At 35.7% G+C, this 25,831-nt stretch overlaps 1 protein-coding gene across 6 annotated transcripts in view; it reads left to right on the plus strand.

The window, feature by feature from the left end:
• Positions 1-23,855, plus strand: part of LOC135586247 (alpha-N-acetylglucosaminidase-like) — a 59,115-nt gene extending 35,260 nt beyond the window's left edge. For 4 of the 6 annotated variants that reach the window (XM_065093987.1, XM_065093990.1, XM_065093989.1 and 1 more), the window contains 10 exons: positions 14,730-14,847; positions 15,541-15,588; positions 16,402-16,510; positions 16,625-16,728; positions 17,762-17,860; positions 19,074-19,184; positions 21,477-21,721; positions 22,963-23,200; positions 23,299-23,377; positions 23,476-23,855. In XM_065093987.1, coding sequence (XP_064950059.1) covers positions 14,730-14,847; positions 15,541-15,588; positions 16,402-16,510; positions 16,625-16,728; positions 17,762-17,860; positions 19,074-19,184; positions 21,477-21,721; positions 22,963-23,200; positions 23,299-23,377; positions 23,476-23,489 — 1,165 coding nt within the window. In that variant the 3' untranslated portion in view covers positions 23,490-23,855. Of the gene's footprint in view, positions 1-14,729; positions 14,848-15,540; positions 15,589-16,401; positions 16,511-16,624; positions 16,729-17,761; positions 17,861-19,073; positions 19,185-21,476; positions 21,722-22,946; positions 23,201-23,298; positions 23,378-23,475 lie in introns of those variants that run through there. The other 2 variants (XM_065093988.1, XM_065093991.1) reach the window with 2 other exon arrangements.
• The last annotated feature ends 1,976 nt before the right edge of the window (positions 23,856-25,831 follow it).

The raw sequence follows: 25,831 nt of genomic DNA on the forward strand, positions 1-25,831 counted from the left end.
TAATCTTGCAACACACTGATATAACCCACCTAAAACTTCTGCATCAAATCCAACAGATTTAATCTTATAAAAGAATTCAGGGTTCAAATAATATCCTGCTGCATGTAAGGGACGATGAAGTTGACAATTCCATCTTTCGTCAATGATTGTAAAAATTTTCTCATATTTTTCTTTATTTTCATTAAAAGATCTTTTAATCGTCTCCTTTGCTCTATCCATAGCCTCATAAATATATCCCATTGCAGGCTTATTTTCATTATCCACCAACCGAAGGACTCGAACAAGAGGGCCCATTACCTTTAATATATAAACTACATGATTCCAAAAGGATGGCATTAAGATGATATCAGCAGCCCTCTTGCCTTTTGCTTCTTTTGCCCATTTGCTTGTCACCCATTTCTCAGAGGTAAACATATTTCTCAGAGTATGTTTTAGACGATGCATGCTCTGTAATGTCAAGAATGAAGTAGCAAATCGGGTAACACCATGTCTCACTAATTCTTTATTCCCTGTAAATTCTCTCATCATATTCAAAGCCCCAATGTGATTATAAAGAAATCCAACAACAAAAATTGCCCTTTCTAAGGTTTTCTTGATTTCTAAGATCTTTCCAATATCTTCCAACATTAAATCAATACAATGTGCTGCACATGGAGTCCAATACAAGTGTTGTCTTTTTGATTCAAGCAATTTACCTAAGACAAAGGATAACAAAAAGGATAAGACTTAAGAGTTTAACACCCTTAATTGAAGATAAAATAATTAACAAAATCAAAAGATGAATATTACCAGCTAAAACATAGTTGCTTCCATTGTCGGTTATGATTTGAACGATATTTTGTTCTCCAATTTCTTCCACGAAGTTGTCAAGTAAATCATATATCTTGTCTCCAGATTTTACAAAAGATGAAGCATCTATTGACTTCACAAACATAGTCCCTAAAGAACAATTAACCATAAAATTAATTATACTCCTGCGCCTCCTGTCAGTCCAAACATCTGACATAATAGAGCAACCATGTGTTGCCCATGATTCTTTATGACCCTTTAGTAAGTCATTTGTATAATTCAACTCTTTTTGCAGCAATGGAACTCGCATCTCATAATAACTTGGAGGTTTTAATCCTGCACCATATCTTCCAATAGCTTCAATCATATCCTTAAAACTGTCTAAACGAGTTGTACTAAGGGGAAGACCAGCCTGATAGAAGAAGCGAGCAATGTGCTGAATTGTTCTTCCTCTTATTTCTTTATCACAAGCATCACTTATATTTGTTTGTCTCAATTTTGAGCCTCCTGCTTGTCCTTGTTGTTTCTGGGATCCTTGAAGCATATATAGATCCATCGGTCCTTTTCTACCTTTCTTAGTACTCATAACTTCTTTTCCCTTTTTGTCGTATACTCTTTTTTCACTTGGGTTAATACTCGTAGAATAATTTTCTTCTTCATCTCTGATATGTTCAACATTGTCTTCTGGTAAATTCCCATAAGATTCATTCTTTTGTGTCTTCTTTTCATTCATATAATTCAGCAACTCTTCTTTTACCTCAGGTGGACATTTTTTGCAAGCTGTTGCATTCTTGAAATTTCCTACTAGATGTTGTTTTGCACGAAAAATACCACCTCTGGTAGTCTTATCGCAGAATATGCAAGTCACTGCATTAGGATCTTTCGGATCCTTCAAATAATTATACTTCCATGCAGGATCTTTTTTTGATACCATTGGAGACTCTATTGAGTTGCTTTCTGCACTTGCCATTTATGTTGAAACCTAACAATAATTTCAAATAAATAAAAATTAATAACATTAAAATCAAAATAATATATTATTAATCTATTAACAGAAAATTAATCATTTTAAAATTCAAATAAACTTAATATTAAGAGTATACTGAGCCTGATGGAGAAACGAGGAAGCAGCAGCGAGCGGCGGCGGCAGCAGTGGCGAGCGGCGGCGGCAGCGGCGAGCGGCGGCAGCAGCGGCGGCGGCGAGCGGCGGCAGCGGCAGCGGGAAAGGGAAAGGGAGCGGAAGGCGCGAGCAACGGGAGGCCTCGAGGGAGGCGCGAGCAGCGGGAAGGCTCGCGGGAGGGCTCGCAGGAGGCGAGAGGGCTCGCGGGAGGCGCGAGCAGCGGGAGGGCTCGCAGGAGGCGCGAGCAGCGAGAGGGCTCGCGGGAGGCGCGAGCAACGGGAAGGCTCGCGGGAGGGCTCGCGGGAGGCGCGAGCAACGACAGCGGCGAGCAGCGGCAGCGGGAGCGGGAGCAGCGGCAGCGAGCGACGAGATCGCGATCGGGATCGAGATCGGGATCGAGAGCGGTAGCGGCAGCAGGTTAGTGTTGGGTTAGGGTTAGGGTTAGGGTTATATCGGTTTAGTTGGTTCGATTGAACCAACTAACAACCGAACCAGGACCGAACCAGACCTAAAATTCTGGTTCGGTCGCCTTGGTTTACCCAGGCGCTCGCCCGAAGCGCCCAGCGCCTGGGCTCGGGGGAGCGCCCAGGCAGCGCCTGTTTGAAGCGCGCCGCCTGGGACATTAGCGAGGCGCTCGGGCCTCGCCTCGCCTCGCCCGAGCGCCTAGGCGAGCGCCCGAGCGCCTTTTGCAATCACTGGGTAAAGCATTTGAGATAATTTTCTAAGCACCTGTTTACCATTTAATCCATTCCTTCGACTTATCACTACAAATATAGTACTTTTTCCTTGAGATGGTAGGAGTCCGTCAATGAAATCCATAGATATGTCGGTCCAAGTAACATCAGGAATATGGAGGGGCTGTAGCAAGCATGGGGTAGCTATTGTCTCACTTTTGTGGCGTTGGCAAACATCACATTCAGCAACAAATTTCTTGATAAAATGTTTTATACCTATCCAGTAAAAAAGTTGTCGGACTCACTTATAAGTGCGGAGAAATCTGGAATGACTAGCAATTGGTGATGAATGGAATTCCTTCAGAATTATCTCCCGGCAAAAAGAATGTGGTGCTACAACTATTCGGCCTTTATAGCGCAAGTCCACCGAATCCCAACTATAATTTGGGACAGAACCTGAAGCTTCTTCTAGTTTTTTAATGATATTTTGGATCTCAGGATTATTTGACCATTCCCTTCTTATAACTACCAAAGTCTCACAAATAGGAATAGAAATAGCTATAAGTTCAACTTGTTCTGGTTGGCGTGAGAGTGCATCTGCAACTAGATTCTCGCTCCCTTTTTTATAAATGATCTCATAATCGGATCCTAGTAGCTTTGTGACCCATTTCTGCTGTTCTAAAGAAGAAATCTTTTGCTCCAGAAAATATTTGAGGCTTTTGTGATCAGTGCATATTTGAAACCGCCGGCCAATTAGGTAGGGTCTCCATTTTGTGACTGCATGTATAATGGCTAGCATCTCCTTGTCATAAATAGATAAACACAAATGAGAAGGGGAAAGAGCCTTACTAGCGTAAGCAATAGGCCGGCCTTCCTGCATTAATACAGCCCCTATACCAGCTCCAGAAGCATCAGATTCAATTATAAACAACTTATTAAAATCGGGTAGAGCAAGCACTAGTGTAGTAGTCATTGTAATTTTCAAGAAATTAAATGCCTGGGTTACCTCTTATGACCATCTGAATGCATCTTTCTTTAGAAGTGACGTCAAGGGGGCATTGATTTTGCCATAATCCTTCACAAACTTTTGGTAATAGCCAGTTAGTCCCAAGAACCCCTTTAAAGCTTTGATTGACTTTGGAATTGGCTAGTCTTTCATCATTTGGATTTTTGAAGGATCAACTGCAACACCCTTTTGAGAGATGATATGGCCAAGATACTCAACATCTGGTTGCCCAAAACTGAACTTGGATTTCTTGACAAAAAGATCATGCTCACGAAGAATATTAAAGACAATTCGTAAATGTAATAAATAACTCTCTAGGGAAGGACTATATATCAAAATATCATCAAAGAAAACCAGAACGAACTTACGGAGATGAGCCCAAAATACATCATTCATTAAACTCTGAAAGGTAGAGGGTGCATTAGTTAACCCAAAAGGAATTACTAGAAACTCATAATGACCGTTGTGTCCTGAAGGCAGTTTTTGGAATATCACCTTCATGTACTTTGATTTGATGATAGCCCGATCGTAGGTCCAATTTAGTGAAAACCTGAGGTCCTCCCAATTCGTCCAACAGTTGATCCACTACTGGAATAGGATATTTATCTTTCACCGTAATATTGTAAGTGCTCTGTAGTCCACACACATCCGCCATGTGCCATCCTTTTTTCTGACCAGTAAGACTGGGGAGGAATATGGGCTAACACTAGCTCTTATAACCCTTGTTTCGAGCATCTCTGTGACAATCCTCTCTATCTCTGCCTTTTGGAAATGTGGATATCTATAGGGCCGGACGTTGGTTGGTGCTTTCCCAGGTAATATCGGAATCCGATGATCATAATGTCGATGAGGTGGAAGTCCATGTGGCTCTGCAAAGACTTCTGCAAACTCTTTGAGCAATGAATCAATATTTTCAGTTGGAATGTGCACAGTCATTTCCTTTTTAATGTTATGCAATTGCACTAAAAATCCGGTGTGTCTTTCGAAGAACCTGCTCCATCCGAAGGCTAGTGATAGTTGTAACCTAACATGTCAAACTTCTTAATAGACATTAAGTACGTAGAATTAACCCAATATTGATCAAATTACGATGAAATCATCATTAAATCTACTAATCACACCATTAACATACTTAATTACTCTTTAATTAGTCCTCTTTCACCACTAAAAACATATCAAACACCCTATTATGGATTAAATACATTAAATTGACCCAATATGGGTCAAATTTCGATGAAATCATCATTAAAACCACTAATTACAGTATTAAAAAAATTCTCTAATTAACCTTATTCTATCATCGTAAACATGTAAATCACCTTAATATGCATTAAATACATAGATTTCAACCCAATTTGTGTCTAATTTTGATTAAATCAGTATTAAACATACTAATCACAGCATTAAAAACCTTAATCACTCCAGAATTAATCATATTCTACCATCATAAATATGTCAAACAACATAATAGACATTAACCACATAGAATAGGATTAATCATCTCATAACTTAACAAAAATCTAGAAATGGAATACATACCTTTTGATTAGAGTGATCCTTCTCTCTAACTTAAGTGTTAAACGTCTCAAGTGAGCCTCCAAAATTTGATCCAATCTATAAGTTGCAGCTTTGCTTGAGTTTAAGAGATTGAAAATGTGAGAATGAGAGAGAGATGTAAGTGAGAATAAAAGAGAGTAAAAGAGGTTGATAAAAGGGGGAGGACAGGGTTTAAAAACCCTTTGAACTAGTGCCAATGGTCAATTTGACTGTTGGAATGGATCAAATCTCAACCATCCATTGATATGAGTTTCAACCGTGTTGCTCGATACAGACCTTGTATCACTTGATAAGAGATACCCAATTCATAACCGCTTGGTACAGAGTGGTCCGTATGCTAATCACCTGTTGTATCACCTTTATTGTACCGTATCGAGTGGTACAACAAACCAAAGATTGAGATTTTGTATCGTACCGGAGTTTCGAGCTTCGCTCGGTACAGTACCGTGTAGCAAGCGGTATGCCAAGGCATACCGAGCGGTACACCTAATTTAGGCATAAAATCCTTCGAAAATACCTGAAAATTAAAAAAAAAAATTTGGATTGAGTTTTTAAGTTAGAAATAAATATAGTAATAGTATGAGTTTAGCAAAATTAATGTAAATTAGGTAAAAACAGTATCACATATCTTTTTCGGACTTCGAGGTATAGCCTTGTGCAAGGTTCGTATTTTAGTCCATTACTTATTGTCCTTTTGTAAATATTGAAATATCTATAGAAAAATCATTTGAATTATTAGACTATTTTTTTACAATATAAACTCTAAAATTCAAATGAATTAAATAATCACATATATAGATATACTTGATTGTTGATTCTACCATCAAAACGAACGACGGGCCACTACGGGTGGTGGATCGGGGTCCTCGATCCTATATATTTGCATATCAATATGATATGTTTGTTGGACTCAATTATAAAATTGATCCCATGACATAATGCATTGATACACCGTATGCCATTGGTGCAATAATATAGTGATGATCGTAGGTTGATCGTCATGAATCATATTTGTCTAAGGCAGCTCCTGAGGCATATATTGGTGAATGTCAGAGCTTCTACTTTCGCTAATGATCTGTATCATACTGTTGCTCGGAGAAGTATGACCATCACCGTACTGCTATTGGCCATATGATTCTCCATAATACGACGACTATGAATAGAATGAGCTTTGTTCTGTGTCTACATCATGTAGGCTTTATTGCATCTGCTCAAATTCATCCACTGCCTTCCCCTTCCCCTTCCGCGCATAAACTTGACCAGTGCCTTGTTGAGTTTCATGGTCTGAATCTTGGGTGGTATGTGTAAAATATTACTCCTCGGTTCATATACCACCCTCAAGTTGTGTAGACGAGACCAATGACTGCCGGACATCGTCGCCATCATCTATCGAGGCACTACTATCCCTGTTGCTGTCATGTCTCTGGATCGAGTGAGTTGCTGAATGCGATTATGAAGGTGTCTCGTTGCCCAACTCGATTTTTTCCAATGATGTGAGTGATGCTACTTCCTTCCCCTTTGCCTTTGCACGCTGGGCGGACGATTGTGATCGTTTGGTGTTTGTAGTTCCTCGAGCAGTTTTACTCGATGTTGTTTGACTCCTACCACGTTGTGATCGAGGGGGATTTTCCAACTGCTGGGGTTGTGCTTCCTCTTCTTTTATTGCCTCATCAAGTAGAGGATCCTCTTGGTTCTTTGCTGCTTCAACCCAATCTAATATCAGCTCTGAATCTTCATCATAGAATTGGAGGTCGATGGGATCGATATCTGGTTCCTCTAGCTCCTTATCCAACTCAACACATCAAAACCTTAGCCGCATGTTATAATGGATATATACCAGTTTCTCTAACCATCTATACGAGAGTTTGTTGTAGACCTTCGTGTGAATCAATGCAAACATTAACCAATTATATTCATAACCACTAGATGTTATCATTTGTGAAAGTACACGAACGACAACCTTCCTTAAATGTGGTGCATCCCCTCTAAATTGTAGCCACCACTCCATTGCAAAAAGACATAAATAAGATTTTATTAGTATAACAAATAATTAACATCAAACATAATTGATAATCAATATGTGTAACTTTTTTTCACTAGGATCCATAGTGTAACAACATCATACAGCTACAATGTCGAAGAATGAACCAACTGTTTCTTGAAATAATCGACCCTCTATAAGAGCATCAGCTGCATCAGTAGTGTTTGGTAAGAGCTGATATATAGCATTTCGTAGTGTCGTTAGTAAATCATTTTGCATTCCGAGAGCATACCGATATTGAATTGTTGGGTTTAGATAATACGTTGCAAGACATTATTTTGTTTGTATGATTTTTTATTGTATAAAAAATAATAAATTAAATTATTTTGAATATGAATTTACCTTATTGATATCTTGATCCATATGAACTTCGGTCCGACAATCAATGATCCGTATGTATTGGTCGACCTTAAAATCATCTTTGAATGCTTTCCTGACCTCCTCTCTTGCTAAAATCAACATATATTTTTGATACGACATCTGTGGATGCTTGTCCATATTGACCTTATGGAGAACAATATAAAGTGGTTCCATACCTTTTATAATTTCTACTACGGTCTCCCAAAATCTAGAGGAAAGAATGGACTTTTCTATATTTTTTCCATTGCTCAATCTCGAATATCTGGAATCAAACCACTCTTGTGAGGTGACCATTGCCTTCAAGCCATGCCTTTTTTACTGTAATGACTTTAATGTAATAAAATTGGTAGTAAACCAAGTGACTCCAAGTTAGAGTATCTCACCGTTTACATACTTTTGCATTAAAGCGTATACCCAATGATGATTATATATAAACTTTGTAATTGATTGTGCTCGAGCTACACAATTCTTGACCATGTCCAGCTCACCAATATCCTTCGGCATTAGATCTATGCAATAAGCTGCACATGGAGTCTAAAATAATGTTTTTCTTTTTTCATCAATTGCAAACCGACCTTCTTGAAATTCGCTCCATTGTCATTATTATTTGACCAACATACTGTGGTCCGATCTCCTCTACTATAGTGTCCATCAAGCTCTCAGTGTAGTTTGCATCTTGGATCTTTTCAGAAGCATTAACTGACTTATGAAACACCATCCTTCTGTTACAATAAATAAGAAAGTTGATGATACTCATTCTTGTTGGTCCTTTCCAACTATCACACATCAGTGTCAACCCCATATTCGTCCCATTGCCTCTTGAAGGATTTGATCCAATCCTTCACTTCTACCACCTCCTTCTCTAAGTGTACGTCGTGAATCTCCCTTGGTGTTGGTGGTTGGATCCTCGTGCCAGACTTTTGAATAGAAGAGATCATGCTCTGATAATATGGACCTTGGGCTGTGTTGGCTTGAATCCTGTGGAAGTTGAACCATTTTAAAATTTCTTTTCCAATATCCCGTTTCTTTTCTTTTATGTATACATCGTCAATCCATGACTGTTTCACTGTTTGTGGGGGATAGGTTTGCGGATCAATATCAACAATATTTGGTGTGGACCTCCTGCCAAGACCTCTCATAAAACCACGAAGTCCACCATACCTCATGCTACTAGTTCAGCCTAATTGAGGAGGAGCAGTTGGCTGCCTCATGCTGGCCGACCTTTGGATTCTACTACCATTGTCATGCTCCAATTATGAGTCAGGTCGTCGATGTCTCATTGCTTCATCGACCATATACTGATGCTCTAATAATGCACGAATCCCAACTATGAGATCCAGGTCGACTTCATCGTCGCAACCCTCATACTGATCATAAACTGGTTTCTGCGTAGCCCTATAATATTCTTCCTCAACTCTTGCCTTTATTTTTAATGTATCTTCCTTTTCTTGTTGTAGCTTGTTTTGAAATAATTTACGGATCTTCGTCGGAACCTTCTTGCATTTTGCAACATCAGGATACCCGTCGGCCAAATGCATCTTTACCCGAGTTATTGCTTCACCCTTGTCAATGTAGTCACAACAAATACACTACCAATGATGACGGTTCCCATCTATCTTTCGGGCATGAACCCATACATCATCATGTGGTTGTTCCTTTAATGCCATGATCCTATCAAATTTAAATCAAATATGCTATAAAGTATAAACATGTTGAATTGACCTAATATCGATCAAAAACCATTAAACACAGTATTAAATAATTTTATTAAATCATAATTAATCTTATTTTACCATCATAAATATGTGAAATACATAAAAAAAGCATTAAATACATAATTTTAATCCAATATAGGTCAAATTATGATAAAATCATCATTAGATACACTAATCACATAATTAACATGGTTAATGATCCACTCATTACTTCTCTTTCAACATTATAAATATGTTAAACACCTTAATAGGTATTAAAAACAATGAATTAAGCTAAAATCGATCAAATTTCGATTAAATCATCATTAAAATTACTAATTGCAGCATTAAATAATTTTAATAAAACCTAACTAATCCTATTTTACCATCATAAATATGTGAAATACATAAAAAAAGCATTAAATACATCATTTTGATCCAATATGGGTCAAATTACGATAAAATCATCATTAAATACATTAATCACCTCATTAACATAGTTAATTACTAACTAATTACTTCTCTTTCAACACTATAAACATGTCAAACACCCTAATAGGTATTAAAGATATTAAATTGACCCAAAATCGTCAAATTTTGATTAAATCATTATTAAAATGACTAATCATAGCTTTAAATAACTTTAATAAAACCTAATTAAACCTATTTTACCATCATAAATATGTCAAACACATAAAAGAAGCATTAAATATGTAATTTTGATTCAATATAGTTCAAATTACGATAAAATCATCATTAGATACACTAATCATATGATTAACATAGTTGATTACCCACTAATTACTTCTCTTTCAATACTATAAATATGTCAAACACCCTAATAGGTATTAAAGACATTGAATTGACGTAAAATCGATCAAATTTCGATTAAATCATCATTATAATGACTAATCGCAACATTCAATAACTTTAATAAAACCTAATTAAACTTATTTTACTATCATAAATATCTTTCAATATTTAATATGCATGAAATATAAATATTTGACTTAGTAAGTGTCTAATTTCGAATTAATCAATATTAAATACACTAATCATAATATTAAAGATCTTAATTACTCGCTAATTAAAGAAAGAGAATACATACCTCTTGATTAGAAAGTTCTTCCTCTTAATCTTCTCAAATTAGCCTTGATTCAATTCACAAATCGTTATTTTGTAGAGTTTAGGAGAATGTAAATATGAGAAAAAAAGAGTTTGAGATAGTTTAAGAGAGTATGAGAGTGAAATGGAGTGAAATAGGGGAGAAATTGAGTTAAAAACCTATGAGAAAGGGACCGTTGGAGCACTCTTACCAAGTGGTAACAGTCGATTTCAACCGTTATCGATCCCGAGCGATAACGGTTGATTTCAATCGTTACCAAGCAATAACGGTCGAAATCGATCATTACTGAGCTGTGCCGGGCGGTAACGGCTGAAATTTCGACCGTTACTGCCTGAAATAAACTTGTATCGTCTGATATGGGGCGATGTTAAGCGTTCCGCCCGGTAGCAGGCGGTCCGCGTACCGATATGTTGTCGGACCGGTACATACCGTCCGTACTGGGCAGTATTATTCGAAACTGTAAACCTTGCAACAAACCCTGTTTTTTGTAATGGAAAGAATATTACACTTGGAGCTTAGGGCTTGGTTGTAAGGTCCCTTGCTTGCAAGAGTATGGAGCAAGAAGGTCTTGGAATGGATTTTAAGTCTTAACACTTTGCTACGGAGAAAGCTACTAGGGAACTATTATGGATTCAATCACCATAGAAAATAAGTTTTTTCATCTTACTGGAATATCATGAGATTTTGAGTTATCGTATTAAAGTACATATATTGATGAGCAATGGGGAGTGCACTAGGTTTTTGCCCTACTCCTAGTGAGGGAGAGTTATCTTTGAAAGATCAAGGCAGAACAAATAAAGCTTTATATTAGGCCTATGTTACTTGAACATGATTCGTTTTAAAAAAGTGACTCATCTACAAGAGTTATTTAAGATGATTTTTGTTGCTAAATTTACCTAGACGTCATAATGGTCAGAGAATGGATGAGAAGGAAATCCCTTTTGCAAAGCTTTGTTTGTCCTTGCAGGTTATATTCTAAAGGATTTTCATAATGTTTTGTATACTTAAGGAATCATATTTAGGTCCAATGGTACTTTGATTGCTGTTAAAATTCTTAAAAAGGCAACATTTTGGCTATGTTATAATGGCACACATTCATCTTACAAGCCTCAGAAGACACATGTTGGCAACTACATATGATTATACACATTTATCTAAAAGTAGTACGAAGAGTAATGATATTTATCAAACATTGTGTTTCTAGGTATTAGAAGGATACATAATCTATATCAAGTTAATTAATATTTTAATGCTTGGTCCTAATATACTAGGAGTTTGCATTAGGGTTTGTCGTGCCACTGTACCGTTCGGTATGGGCGGTATGTACTGGTCCGATAGGGGACTGATATGTAGACCATCCTGTACCAGGTGGTATATGCTAAATAATCCCGTATCACCCAACTGGGGTTTGTTTCAATCGGAACGGTCAAAATCAGACCATTACTGACCTGTACCGGTTGGTACATTTCAACTATTACCGACCTGTTCTAATCGGTAATAGTCCGTTACTGACCTGTACTAGTCGGTATTGACTGATAACAATTGGATTTCGATTGTTACCAATGGACGACTCAGATCTAACCAGTTCCAATAGTCAAATCCATTTGAAAGGATTTTTAAACCCATTCTTTCCCCTCTTCCACCCCTTTTCATTATCTAAAGCTCTCCTACTTACTCAATCTCTTTCTCACTCACTTTTTTCTCTCATTCTCACATTTGCACTCTCTTAAAACTTTATAAAGCTGTGATTTATGGTCTGGATCAAGTTTGGAAGGCTAATTTAGGAGGATTAATATGTAAGTTAGAGGAAGACCTCTCTAATCAAAGTTATATATTTTTTCCTCAATTTTTATGATTTATGAGATAATTCAGCCCAAGGTTCGTAATTTCGTACCGTACCGGAGTATCAAGCTCAGCTCAGTACGGTATGATACGAGTATATCATACGGTACGTATCGGTGTATCGCTCGGTATATATTTATATATATATTATTCAAAATTAAAATCCTTGATTAAGCCTGTTCTCAATGTCTAATATATTGTTTAAGGTCTTTATGATGATAAAATAGTGTTAATTAGGGAGTAATTAATAACTTTAATGTTGTGATTAAGATGTTGAATCAAGGATTTTAATTTTGAATAATACCGCCCGTATCAGGCGATATGTACTGGTCCGCCAATAGACCGATACACGAACTGCCCGCTACCGAGCAATACCATCGATTGGGGTTGTTTCTGCCCTGTTACCACCCTAAATTAATCGTCACCGCTCGCTACCGGGTGGATTTAACCGAGGGAGAAGAAAGAAGAGGTGAACCTGGAGATCGGCGTCGCTCTCCCTCCTCGTCTGAGGTGATGAGGCCTTGGCATCGTCGGCGACTTCTCATCCGCGCGGGGAGAAGAATCCTCGGCGTCACGTGGTGAAGGAACCGAGCGTCGAGGCGGCGTTTCTTCTCCCCACGCAAGCAGAAGAAATGAGGCGACGAGGCAGAAGGAAATGGTTTCTTCTCCCCACCTTTTTCGCACGGGCAGAAAAGAGGCAACGTCACAGAAAACGATTTTCTTTTATATATATATATATGTATATATATATATAAACCGAGTGGGGAGAAGAAATCGAGGTTTCTTCTCCCTACATGCCAAAAAGGGTAACGAGGCAGTCACCCCTTTTTTTTTAACTTATATATATATATATATACATATACATACATATATATATATATATATACAAGGTATGTAATTTCGTACCGTACCGGAGTTTCGACATTAGCTCGGTACGGTACGAAACTGAATACCGAGCGATATATCGTTCGGTATACCGCTCGGTATATATATATATATATATATATATATATATATATATATATATATATATAATTCGGCGATGTCGTCTCGTTTATATATATATATATATACATATATATATATACATATATATATATACATATACATATATAAATATATATTTGTATATAAAATATTTTTATAAAAGGTGACGTCACGTCGCCTCGTTTATATATATATATATATATATATATATATATATATATATATAAAGGCGATGTCGCCTCGGCGACGTTGCCTTAAAATTTGACATCGCGTCGCCTCAGTGACGTCGCCAAAAAAGGCAGAGCGACGTCGCCCTTTATAAAATATTTATATATTAATTTATATATAAATATTTATATATATTAATATATATATATATTAATATATATATATATATTTCGTTCCGTCCGGTAACGGGTGGTCCGTGTATATATATATATATATATATATATATATATACATATATATATATGTATACGTGTATATATACATGTATACATATACATATACATGTATACATATACATATACATATACATGTATACATATATATACACATATATAAAACGAGGTTACATCGCCTCGGTTTTCTACCCGCATGGGGAGAAGAAATCGAGGTGTCTTCTCTCCACGCGCCAAAAAGGGCGACAAGGCACTCGTCCCTTTTTTTTTTTGAGCGGTATATCGAAATCTATCTCTCGGTATACAGTATTGTATCGTACTAAGCGAATCTCGAAACTCCGGTATGGTACGAAATTTCAATCCTTGCGTTGAATAGTGTTTTCCAACTTAAAACCCATAATATAATTTTTTTTATTTTTCAGAAATTTTTGAAGCTATTTTTTATCATTTTCCTATGTTGTTGGTATGCCCCGCCGTATCGACACATGGTACACTAGTATAGGGCAGTACATATCGTATTGCCGGTCAGTTGGTACACTGGTTTGGACCAGGATGGTGAACCCTGGTTTGAATAATGTCTACCTTTGCACTTTGGTGAAGATGTTTGAGATGTGTGCAAAGAGCATTGCAATTCTACAATTTGCAGATTATGTTGCAGAAAAGAGGGAAAAAAAAGGTCAGATATAGTATTGTTCTGTTTTTTAGATTTGTTCTTTCCCTAATTGCAAAAGATATACCGAAAGCTCTTTTGGTTCATTGAACAAAATATGACAGCTTTAATACCTTAACAAGAAATCTAAAAATCCAATAGAGTGATAGACTAATAGTAGAGTTGAACTATTTTGTGAAACATGACACCACCCAGAAAGATAATCAATCAAGAATGCCAAGTTCTATTTGTGTTCTCCTTTTTCTTATTGTTGCTAGGAGAGACTAATTAAAGTTGTTAATTCTTCTAATTTATTAAAAAATAAAAAAGTATGCACACCTAGTTATGTGCTCTTATTGTTGATAGATAATTTATAAATTGTGCAAAAATGTATTAGTTTCAAAGATATCAATATACTTTTTTTTTTTACTTCAAAAGAAGTTCTGATCTTAATTACCTTATGTTTCTTTTTGGTCTCTACAGTGATACATTTGATGAGAACACTCCACCTGTAGATGATCCAAAGTATATATCTTCCTTGGGTTCTGCAATATATAAAGGAATGCAAAGTGGTGATGATGATGCAATATGGCTCATGCAGGTATCATAAATTAGTTATTTCATAGGCACCATAGGTTGATATTATTCATCCTTTAATTACTCCAACACATGAATGAGGAGTTGACATCTTGAAGAGGGTTCTTTTTAAGTGTAGATATTGGTGGTCAATTTTTACAATTTAACAATTGATTAGTTTGGCAAACTTGGAAACTTGGTTTTAGATTTAATACATGTTAGCTAAAGCTGGGTTTCAGAACAAATAGATAGTTTGTTAATTTTTATCCCTGTTTCTATTGATCCAATTTGAACACTAAGAACTTATGTATCATGTAATAGATATTTTGTCATTAGAAATAATTTCAAGGTTATTGCTGAAGATGCATGCTATTGTACCATATTGGTTGCCAATGAATATTAAGCATTAAACAATCCTGGAGTATGAAGCTTTTCCTATTTCAGTTAGATGATGCCTAGTGATTATTTGAGTTTCTTGTGGTTTTATAATAAACAGATTATCAACATTTTATGAGGCATGATACCCTCATTATCATGTGTGGGCACCTTGTTGGGGTGATACATGCTACTTTGCATTAGCCAACATGTACAATATGCCAGTTCCTTTAATTTTTTTTTCCATGAATTAATAGATTTTAGGCTTCTTTCATGGTCAAGCGTGATGCTCTTGGTTTCAAAGTAACATCAAATAATCTTTTTGGGTTCTAAACTTCTACAGGGTTGGTTATTTTCATATGACCCATTCTGGAAACCACCTCAGATGAAGGTAGTGTTTTTGTTGACCTGCTAGTTTAGATTTTATTAATACTTATCTCCGTCATTATCTTATTATTTACTTGAAATTCTGTGTTCATGTCCATTTTATACCAAATACGTTTGATACCTATGTTAATCCTTATAATAAAGTTTTCCTTGATTTGCAATTATGTTGCAAATGTTCTTGTATATGGAGGTTGGCAAAATCATGGGATCAATTTAGAAATATCATGTGTGCTTATTTAATATACTATGACAACGAATAAAATGGCATATGATTTGAGAATTTGTTTTATGATGATCATTTGTATAAATTTTAGTAGGCCATCTTTTGAACTGATTTATAGGTTTATAACTAGGATGAGATTGTAAATAAGATGTTCTCAAGAAGTGAGAGATCGGCATTGAAGAATGCTTATCAAGTATCTCTGGATTGATTTAATTGAAGGCAAACAAGAAAAGAAAGCATATGGTCCTATCAACTGCAAAACTGCATCACACAATGTAATATTGAATAACTATTTGGGATTGAATTTGTCGATCATTTCCTGTCACTTGACTATATAGAGTTTTCTTGAACTACATCAACGCTATTGTTTCTGGTGCATCAAAACTTTTTTTTCTCGATATTGGCACAATTTTTTATAGTTATCTACACCATGTTTTGACAGTAGAAGTGATGTTAAACTTATGCTATCATCAGAACTAGTTACTTCTAAGTTGTTATCATTGTTAGGCTTATACCATCATAAGATGTTAAACTTACAAATTGTTGCCACAATTTGGTTCAGAACCTGCAATTTAACTTTTCTTTTATTGTTAGGCTCTCTTGCATTCGGTTCCAATTGGGCGGATGGTAGTTCTTGATCTATTCGCTGAAGTAAAACCAATATGGGTTAAATCAAAACAGTTTTATGGTGTTCCATACATCTGGAAAGTTCTCTGTTTCTCAAAATGTTGGTTTTCGTTAATTTTCTTGTAGCAATATGTAAAGATTCCTTTTTTCCATAATCTTGATCAGCAGCAACTTATATTAATTTTCTGCAGGTGCATGCTACACAATTTTGCTGGAAATATTGAGATGTATGGTATTCTCGATGCAATTGCACTTGGACCTATTGAAGCTCGTACAAGTGAAAATTCAACCATGGTTAGTTGCCCTTTTGTGGTACTTAAAATATAATTTATTATGTGCAGCTTATTTTGTGATACATGGTACCTAGTCCCAGGGTTTTTAATTTCAAATAATACTGTCTGGTACGAGCGATACGTACCGGTCTGACAGCATACCGGTACATGGACTGCTCGCTATCGGGCGGAACACTCAATATCGACCCGTATCGAATGATACAGGGGCATATCGAATAGTAACAATTGAAATTTCGATCATTATCGCCCAGCACAGTTACCGCTCGACATAGCACGGTAACGGTTGATTTCGACCGTTACCTTCATTTTTTTTCCTTTCTAACCATTATTTGGGCTAGTTCCACATTGTGAATTTGCTGATTATGCCAAATGTTATCAAGGTTCAACAACTTAAAACATGCCATTACAGTGGTTAGTGTTGTGCTTCTGACCAGTGATATAGGATTGTTGTAATTTGTTATTTTAGTTCACTAGTGAGTTAAAATTATTCCTTAATCTAGGTGTGGTAGCCATAATTTATTTATATAGTTTATTATATTATTTCTTGCATCTCTAGAAAATTACTGGGAAATGTTTGAATATATAAACACCATTTTATGACAGTGTTCACAATTTTAATTTTGTAAAATCTGTAGTGAATCACATCTCATGTTTTCACTATGAAATTGATTGGTGAAGCACGAACAAAATCTGTGCTATCTGTTAAAGGAACTCTTATAAACTGGTAGTGTCAATCTTTTTCTCAAACATATCTTTATTATTCAAAAAATATATTTTTCGGTGCTGAAGCCTTTTTGTGAGCATCAAAGGATATGACTTTGACTACTTGGATAAAGTAAAGTTTGTTTTAGCTAAAAAAATGTTCCCTGTCTCTTTCAACAAGTAAAAGTTGTAGCAAAATTTGTTGTGATTTCTATTATAAGTTATGGAATTTAGAAGGAGCTATATATTAATATCATCTCTTAATCCATATATATCCTTGAGGAATATCATTGGTATGTTTTATGTTTGTCTAATATTTCGCTGGTCTAAAGGTTGGCGTTGGAATGTCTATGGAAGGCATTGAGCAAAATCCTGTTGTTTATGATCTGATGTCTGAAATGGCATTTCATCATAAACCAGTAGATGTCAAGGTAATATTTACTTTTGTGTACCCATCTCTTTACCTTATTGAATACCACCCACATGTTTTAAGCTATAATTTTCCTTTCTCGCCTCCTATATGGTGTAATGTATAAATTGAAGATATCCTATAGGTTAGTTACATAGAATAAGTTCAAATAGTTTTCCCAAACAGGTACATATATAATTTAAGATTCTTTTTTCGGTTCAGCAGTTAAGTAGTTCCTGCTTCAATGGCAGATTAAGTCTAGTAATCTATAAACTAGAATAGTATCACTAGAAAAGAAATTTAATTAAAATTTGGAACTTTATGAAGGACAATATCAAGTTAAATGCATTTTTGTTGTATTGGGCAAATAGGAATTTAATTTTGATTTATTTATTGTAGGTCAAATTGCATTAGCTGTAGATTAAACCTTGCCTTGTGAACAAAATTTTGGCCAAATGTGATCTCAGATGGAGCATGTTTCTTTTCTTTGTGCATGTGTTTTGATTGTACAAATGTGATTTGCGTATCTGTTTATGGGTTTTCACTTCTTCACTTTGCCTACTTTCTTTTTGATCCTTCATTTAACCTTTGTTAGGTCGGATACATTTAAATATGTCCAGCTGGCAAGGTACTTGACCTATTTCTGGGTTTTTATGCATCATTTTTAATATTGAGGAGCTTAGGTGGTCATTTTTTGGTAGAACAAAATGTAGCATTTTCTTTCTGTTCTAGGATATATAATCCGCTTATTGCCATTCTTCCAATTATGTAGCAAGATATAGTTTCTTAGTCATCATGCAAACTCAGCAAAATAGTTTGTTCCATCAATTCAGGACAGTTTAGTAATTGGATTTCAGAATCTGATAATAGTTAAAAGCATGCCTATTTTTACTTGTGGAAAAAGAATAATGGAACTAGAAGCTCAATGAGGAAGAATCACAATGTGAAAAAAGATCCATATTTCACTTTTAGCAGATTTATTTGGTAGAAATAATTAGATCATCTAGTTTGATTGTTGCCTAAATTTCCTACAACTAACATTCTCTTTTGTTCTTTGTCAATGAACAATTTTAGTTGAGAAGTAAATTTGGTGGAATTTTAATGATGTAGAATTCATTATATACATTGTTAAGTGATAAACATATGAAAGCTTGATTTACTGACTGATTATTTCAAAATTTAGATCAGACCCATCAAGAAATGTTTTGGCTTTTCTTTTATCATTTTCTTTTCAGATCTGGGTTGACTTATATGCAACAAGGAGATATGGAAGGTCTGTTCCAGCACTACAAGACGCCTGGCAGATACTATATCATACTCTATATAATTGCACAGATGGTGCCTATGTGAGTTTAATCTTTGTTTTCTCTATTGTAGGCTAATTTATGACTCATAGTAGATCCTCATTATCCACATATAAACTTCATATTCATCTAAAGGTTTTCAGAGTCAAATCTTCTTGCTTGAAATGTGGTGCATTGTGGCTTTAGAAAACTAACCATTCTGAGTGTTCACTACAAAAGATGATTCCTTTTTTTGTAAATTATGGTTTTTGATAAAATTATGTACCACTTTTGAATCAAGCAAACTTGAGGTCATTTTTTGTCATTGCTCTACTTGGATATACCAAACATAGGGTTTAGTTAAGTCTTCGTGACCAAAGTTGACGGCTTTGGGAGGGATATAATTGTTCACAGGAGGTTACAATCTAGGATTGCAAAAAGAGAGTTCAAATACAAATAATTCTTCTTCCATAATTTTGTCAATTGCCAATAGAAGTCACAGTCTATGAATGGCAAAGATCATTTGTATGCATGCAACCAAGAAAGTAAATGTCCATAAGGACTCCATATTTCTTTTACTTTCTTTAAAATTAGGATCAGGAAAAGCAAATCCAATTGTCTTCTTTTGATAATAAGAAACTTGACAGTTGACACAATAACACCAAATAAGTCAAAAGACGAAGATATTGTGAAAGCTTGCCACCATCGGTGGTGATCACATTGAAGTGATCAAGAACCATAAAGGTACCAGTAAGGAAAATCTTTTAATATTTGATCACTTGAATTAATCATTACTTTGTCAATTGGTTCAATAATAGCACAATTAGATATTGCCCTATATTGACTTTTTAGTTCAAAAGATCATGATGTTTTAAGCTGCTTTAGTTGCAGCATCACTACTGGTAACTTCAATGTTTTCTATCCTTATTGGGTTTGGTATTCAGAGAAACACTTGGATTTTAGTAAAAACGGAGATCTACACTCTTCCTCTCTGACAACAGCAGAAAGAGTGCTTCAACTTAAGTCCGAGGAATCAAAGAGATTTTACCATTGATGTTGATAATACATCAATGATGGTACTTACAAACTTGGCTTTAGATTAATTACTTTCTAGATAAAGGTTGATGAGCAAATTATAACAAAAACTATTTTCATTTGGAAAGCAAATATCAAAGGCATGAAAAAAAAAAACCAGCTTTTGGATGTTTTATATAATTATGCGAAGGTTATTCAGTTTTTGAGCCAATGGTAACTTTCATTTACGAAATTATTTCTTGATTTGTACAAAACCTAAGACTCTAGAATTTTCTTATTGAAGAACAAAATAAAAGAAACATAAAATCCTATTTTCCTAATCGTAGTTGTCTCATTTGATAATCTTTGAATTACTTCTACTCAAGGATCACCGTTTTGGGTATTGGACCCATTTTGGTAATCTGCTCAGACTAGTACATATCAATCAGTACTGGTGTACTGTGTGTATCGGTGTTCTGGAGAAGAAGAAAAAGGAGAAGAAGAAGGGGTGGTAGAGGAAGAGGAGGGAGGAGGAAGGAGGTAGGAGGAAAGAAGAAGAGGAGATGGTGAAGAGGAGGAAGAGGAAGAGGAAAATGGGCATTCCTATGAGAAGCAATTAGGCCAAAGGTGGTGTTTGGTGGTGGTGTGCAGTGAGGCCATGGTGTGCCTGAGAAGTGGAGGTCACATTGAGAAGCAAAGGTTGCGCTGTGCGTGAGAAACAATTAGGGTAGTTTCCTTATATATGGATGAACTGAATCGCCCTAAACAGGGGCGGTCTGCATACCACATACCAGTTGATATCTGAACCAGTACATACTGCCTGTTTCGTATCAGTCTAAGTGAAACACGTCATTTGCTTCTACATCTTTTCATCTGTTTTCTTATTCTCTTTATTATCATTTTACTTTTCTTCCTTATCTTCTTTGTTACGGCCTTTATCTTTACTATCGGTCATGATGGTTAATGTCCCAGCAGAGCATTAGAAATCTTTGGCCGCTTTTATAAGCAGAGGCAAAGAAAGAGGTGCTGAGAGCTAAAAGACCAAAGAGAGAGAATTTCATGATCAAGGGCATTAGAAACTTAAAGTTTGCTTGTGATTGGATTGCGCAACTAGACCATAGTCCAAATTGAAGTGGTTCAAGCTAAGCTTTCTTCCAGATTCTAATGGGTAAACCATTGCTTGAATTGGTTTAAATTACCACATGAAATTACAGTTTTACCTCTTTGAGATTATTATCAATAATTAAGTGCATCACTTTTGGTGCTTTCGTGCATTTACTTACCAGTTATTAGTTCTAATGCTTTTTGATGTATCTATATGTCTCAACCGCTCAACAACAGGACAAAAATCGAGATGTAATTGTTGCATTTCCAGATGTTGATCCATCTGTCATATTGATACCAGAGATATTTGAAGAGAGAAAGCTTGTGCATTTTAGTCGACAATTATCAGAAAGAGAGCCACTGAAGGAAACAGCTAATTCTTATGATCAACCACATTTATGGTATTCAACTGCTGATGTCACACGCGCATTAGTTCTTTTCCTAGAAAATGGGTATGATGTATCAGATAGCCAGACTTTCAGGTGATTTGCGATTCATTTGTTTTAGCGTAAAGCTTGCCATGACTAGAGCAAGGAATTGAAACACACTCTGATAGTTATCTGCTTATATGTTAGACTTGCATAATGCTGGTATCTCTCTTCCATCCACATCTCTGACATATTACTGGTATTTATATGCTAGACTTGCATAAAGCTTGCCATGACTAGAGCAAGGAATTCAAAGACACAGTGTTAGTTATTTGCTTATATGTTAGACTTGCATATTGCTGGTATTCATCTCTTCCATCTAAATCAGCATATTTGCATCTTAATATTAGTTTCAAAAGCAGCTGAAATTTGACTGATGGTAGTGGCAAAATCCAAGTAGAGTTCTGATTTGACAGGTTTAAGCAATGTACATTGGTAGACGGTTGTGGTTCTGTAACTGCAAAATTATGATGAGTCAATTGCTCAGTGATACTTTTGGATGAAGTCAGTATATTTTCCTTTCCTTCTTATTCCCCCTCTTTTTGTCTTTTTATCTCTTATTTGTTCTATTTTTCCAATTACTAGGTGACTAAGATGTCTTTGTTTCTAAAACAAGATCTTGTACATGTTGCTAGAAAATGAGGTTTTGCATGTGAATTTGGTCTTTGGTCCTTAGCAGGTGTGAAACTGGCATGATATGCAACATTGAGGCTTAGATCGTCCCAACCACTTACTAAATCATTGTCCAATAACCAATTTTCTTTTATGGTTAAAGATACTTCCTTTCTCATGTAAATTTACATTGTTCATAGTTCATACTTCATATTGCTCTCAATGTCCATGATTGCAAGTTCTTTATCCAGTTGTACATTATTTTATGACAATGAAAGCTTATCAAGTTATAACCCATATAAAGCAGTCTAGACTACAGCTCCATGACTAGAATTGGCTTGTGTTTGTTATGATACATGTAAATTTTTGCTGCTTCAATGGGTATGACTCTTTCTATCAATTCTTGTTGTTCTCATGTGATAAACTTAACGGATAATTATATAAAATGATAAATATTGTAAATTATCTGCATCCTTATCCATTTTTTCTCCCTTTCTTCCACATAAAAATATTATACAGTTCAATATTATCATAAAGTCAGCTACAAACAATATTATACAGTTCAAATATTTATTCCCATCAATAATAAATTTTTGTAAATCATGTCAATATTAGGAGCTTTTAACATGCAACTATATTTTGATAATGGATCTTATATGAATTTTAGTTTCCTATTATTCCAGATATGATCTCGTGGATCTCACCCGTCAGGCATTAGCAAAGTATGCAAACAAAGTATTCTTGAAGATTATAGAAGGGTACCAACTCAGTAATTTAAAACAAGTGACCATATATAGTCAGCACTTTCTTGACCTTATGAAAGAGCTGGACTTGCTTTTGTCATGTCATGATGGATTTCTGCTTGGACCCTGGTTGGAAAGTGCCAAACGCCTTGCAAGAGACCCAGAACAGGAGCAACAGGTAAGATTCTTGTTGTCACCTGTTTGCCCTCCTCAAATTTGAATACTTGTATGCCTATTTAAGTAGGATTCTGCCATTGTCATGCTTCTATGGTGCAGTTTGAATGGAATGCAAGGACTCAAGTAACCATGTGGTTTGATAACACTGAGACTGAAGCTAGTTTGCTTCGTGATTATGGTACATACAAATGCAGAAACAATTTTCTTTATACCCTTTACTTTGGTGTCATCAATCTGTTTTAATGTAATACTCTTGCGACAATCTCATTTGTGCAGGAAACAAGTACTAGAGTGGTCTTCTACTGGACTACTATGGGCCAAGAGCATCTATATATTTCAAGTACATGATAGACAGCTTGGTGAAGGGGGAGAGTTTCCCATTAGAAGACTGGAGGAGGGACTGGATAGGCCTTACCAACAAGTGGCAAAGCAGTAGAAATTTGTTTCCAGTGAAAGCTTCTGGTGATGCTCTAAATATATCTCGATGGTTATATGACAAGTATTTATGTACTGATAACTTGTAATCACTTTATATGGGTTCAAACTATGATGAAGCTGCTAATTTTGTGATCTTTTATGTTTGACACACAATCTCCTGATGATAATTTCGTTCCCAAAGTTCAAAAGAATCTTATTGCCTTGGGTTTTTTATCAAAGCAATTATGTTATGAGTTGTTTGTTCCATAATGGATTCCTAATCTATTTGTCGAGAAGGCATTGTCTAGGCAATGATATGTCAATTTGCCACAATTTGAGTTTCTTATTACTCTGTAACACCAGAGTCAACTTAGTACTTATAAGCACTTAATATGTTTGGTGTTCTCACTGTTTATGGACTATGGACATTTCAAAATATATTAATGGGAACTTTTAGTACCAAACAAGAAGTTAATCATTTTTTATGATAAATGCTATTGTTGACTACTGCAATAATTTTAATTTCTTTTGAGTTTCCTGACACCTGAACCGACATAGACCAAACTTACCAGAATTGTCATGGGCACTGTCAAGCTACAGCACTTTTAATTCAGTTTTCAAAGCATGCTTGTGACTTATGGGCATAAATATTCGATTTACACGTAAAAATTGCTTTGTTTGATTCACTCAAAAGTGCTTAGAAGCTTTTTAAGTTCAAATCGGCTTCCAAGGTAGTGCCTTCTCAAGCTTGAAATTTATCTAAGCATCGTCTAGTTCCTGGCAGAAATCCTGGTGAACTTAATTAGCTAGTGATTGTAGTTTTGTAGCACCTCAAACTTAATCTTTCGAGCCAAAAAGAAATTAAAATATAATATGTTCAACATATTGTTAGATGAAGAGTGGTGATAAGAAACCCCTAGAGACTAGAAAAGTAGGTCATAATGGTTTCTATAATATTACATGAAACATGCCCTGAATCATGTTAGCTTCTTAGTTTCCTCTCACTATCTTGTCATAATTAACGATCATAGATGGACTAAGTAGCCCTAATTAACACCAACAGGTAGCAGTAACAGGGAAAAGCTGAAGTTATCTTCATTAATTCATATGGAGTTTAGGTTCGATGATTCATACCATCTCTTAGAATGAAAATTTTAGACAGAGAAGTTAAACTTATTTTGCAATAAAAATAACTTAGAATGAAAAATTAATGCACTCTTGCTATGAACTTAAAAACACCTAAAAAAAAAAAAAACTAAAGCAAATTAATCACTCGAAAGTTCTCGTTCGTGTCATAAAGCCAATCACATGTGACACGACACGTAGTCTTTTTGCTTATTATTATTATGACATTTCTCACTTTATATTGCTTGATGCATAAATATATTATGATATTCATGGATCTGTGCAATAGAAATCGGATCATGACGAGATCACGATAATGAGATCGATTTACCTTTAAACATAGATCCTAAATAATCCTGGTTATAGGTTATTTGAGATGGACATCGAGATAACTGGACAAATTGGTGTGTTGTATACCCTTCCATATAATGGAGGTGGCTGGTCTCATAGCTGCTCGTATGGGGACACTAGGACTACAGTGAGTACTTGTACTATAGTTATAACACTCACGGAATACTGGATGGTTGATGATACCTCGTTGTCCCCACACTTGCATGATTGATTCGCTGATGTGTTATAGCGAATCAACCCGTCCATATAGGTTATAGTGCTCATGGAATGCTAGATGGTTGATAATACCTCATTGTCAAACAACGATTCCGTTATCCTAGTGGTGTACCTGGTCCTTAGACTTGAGATACCAAGGATGTCCTATATGAGTACTCCACTCTTTGATATCAAACTTATAGGTATAGAAGTTCTAGATCTAATACAGTCGATCATTGGGAGTGACAGCCAACCTTACGAGGACTATTAACTATCGATAGAGGATCATCCACTCTCGGTATTATGAGAGGAATATCCTATATGTTCTTGCTAAAACAAATCCTTGGCTAAGGTCATTCGGATTGAGAGAAATAGTTCTCCGAGAGAATCCGATTAGAGTGAAACTCGAGGTGAAACCGTATGGGCCTGACAACACCATGCCTAGTATACGGTCTCTTGAAAATTAGATGGATGAGGGACTATAAGTATACGATAACTAAGGATATATAGGTCTAAAGGATTAGATTCCCCTATATCATTTGGG

Source organism: Musa acuminata, chromosome BXJ2-1 (assembly GCF_036884655.1).
Source record: "Musa acuminata AAA Group cultivar baxijiao chromosome BXJ2-1, Cavendish_Baxijiao_AAA, whole genome shotgun sequence".
NCBI lineage: Eukaryota > Viridiplantae > Streptophyta > Magnoliopsida > Zingiberales > Musaceae > Musa > Musa acuminata.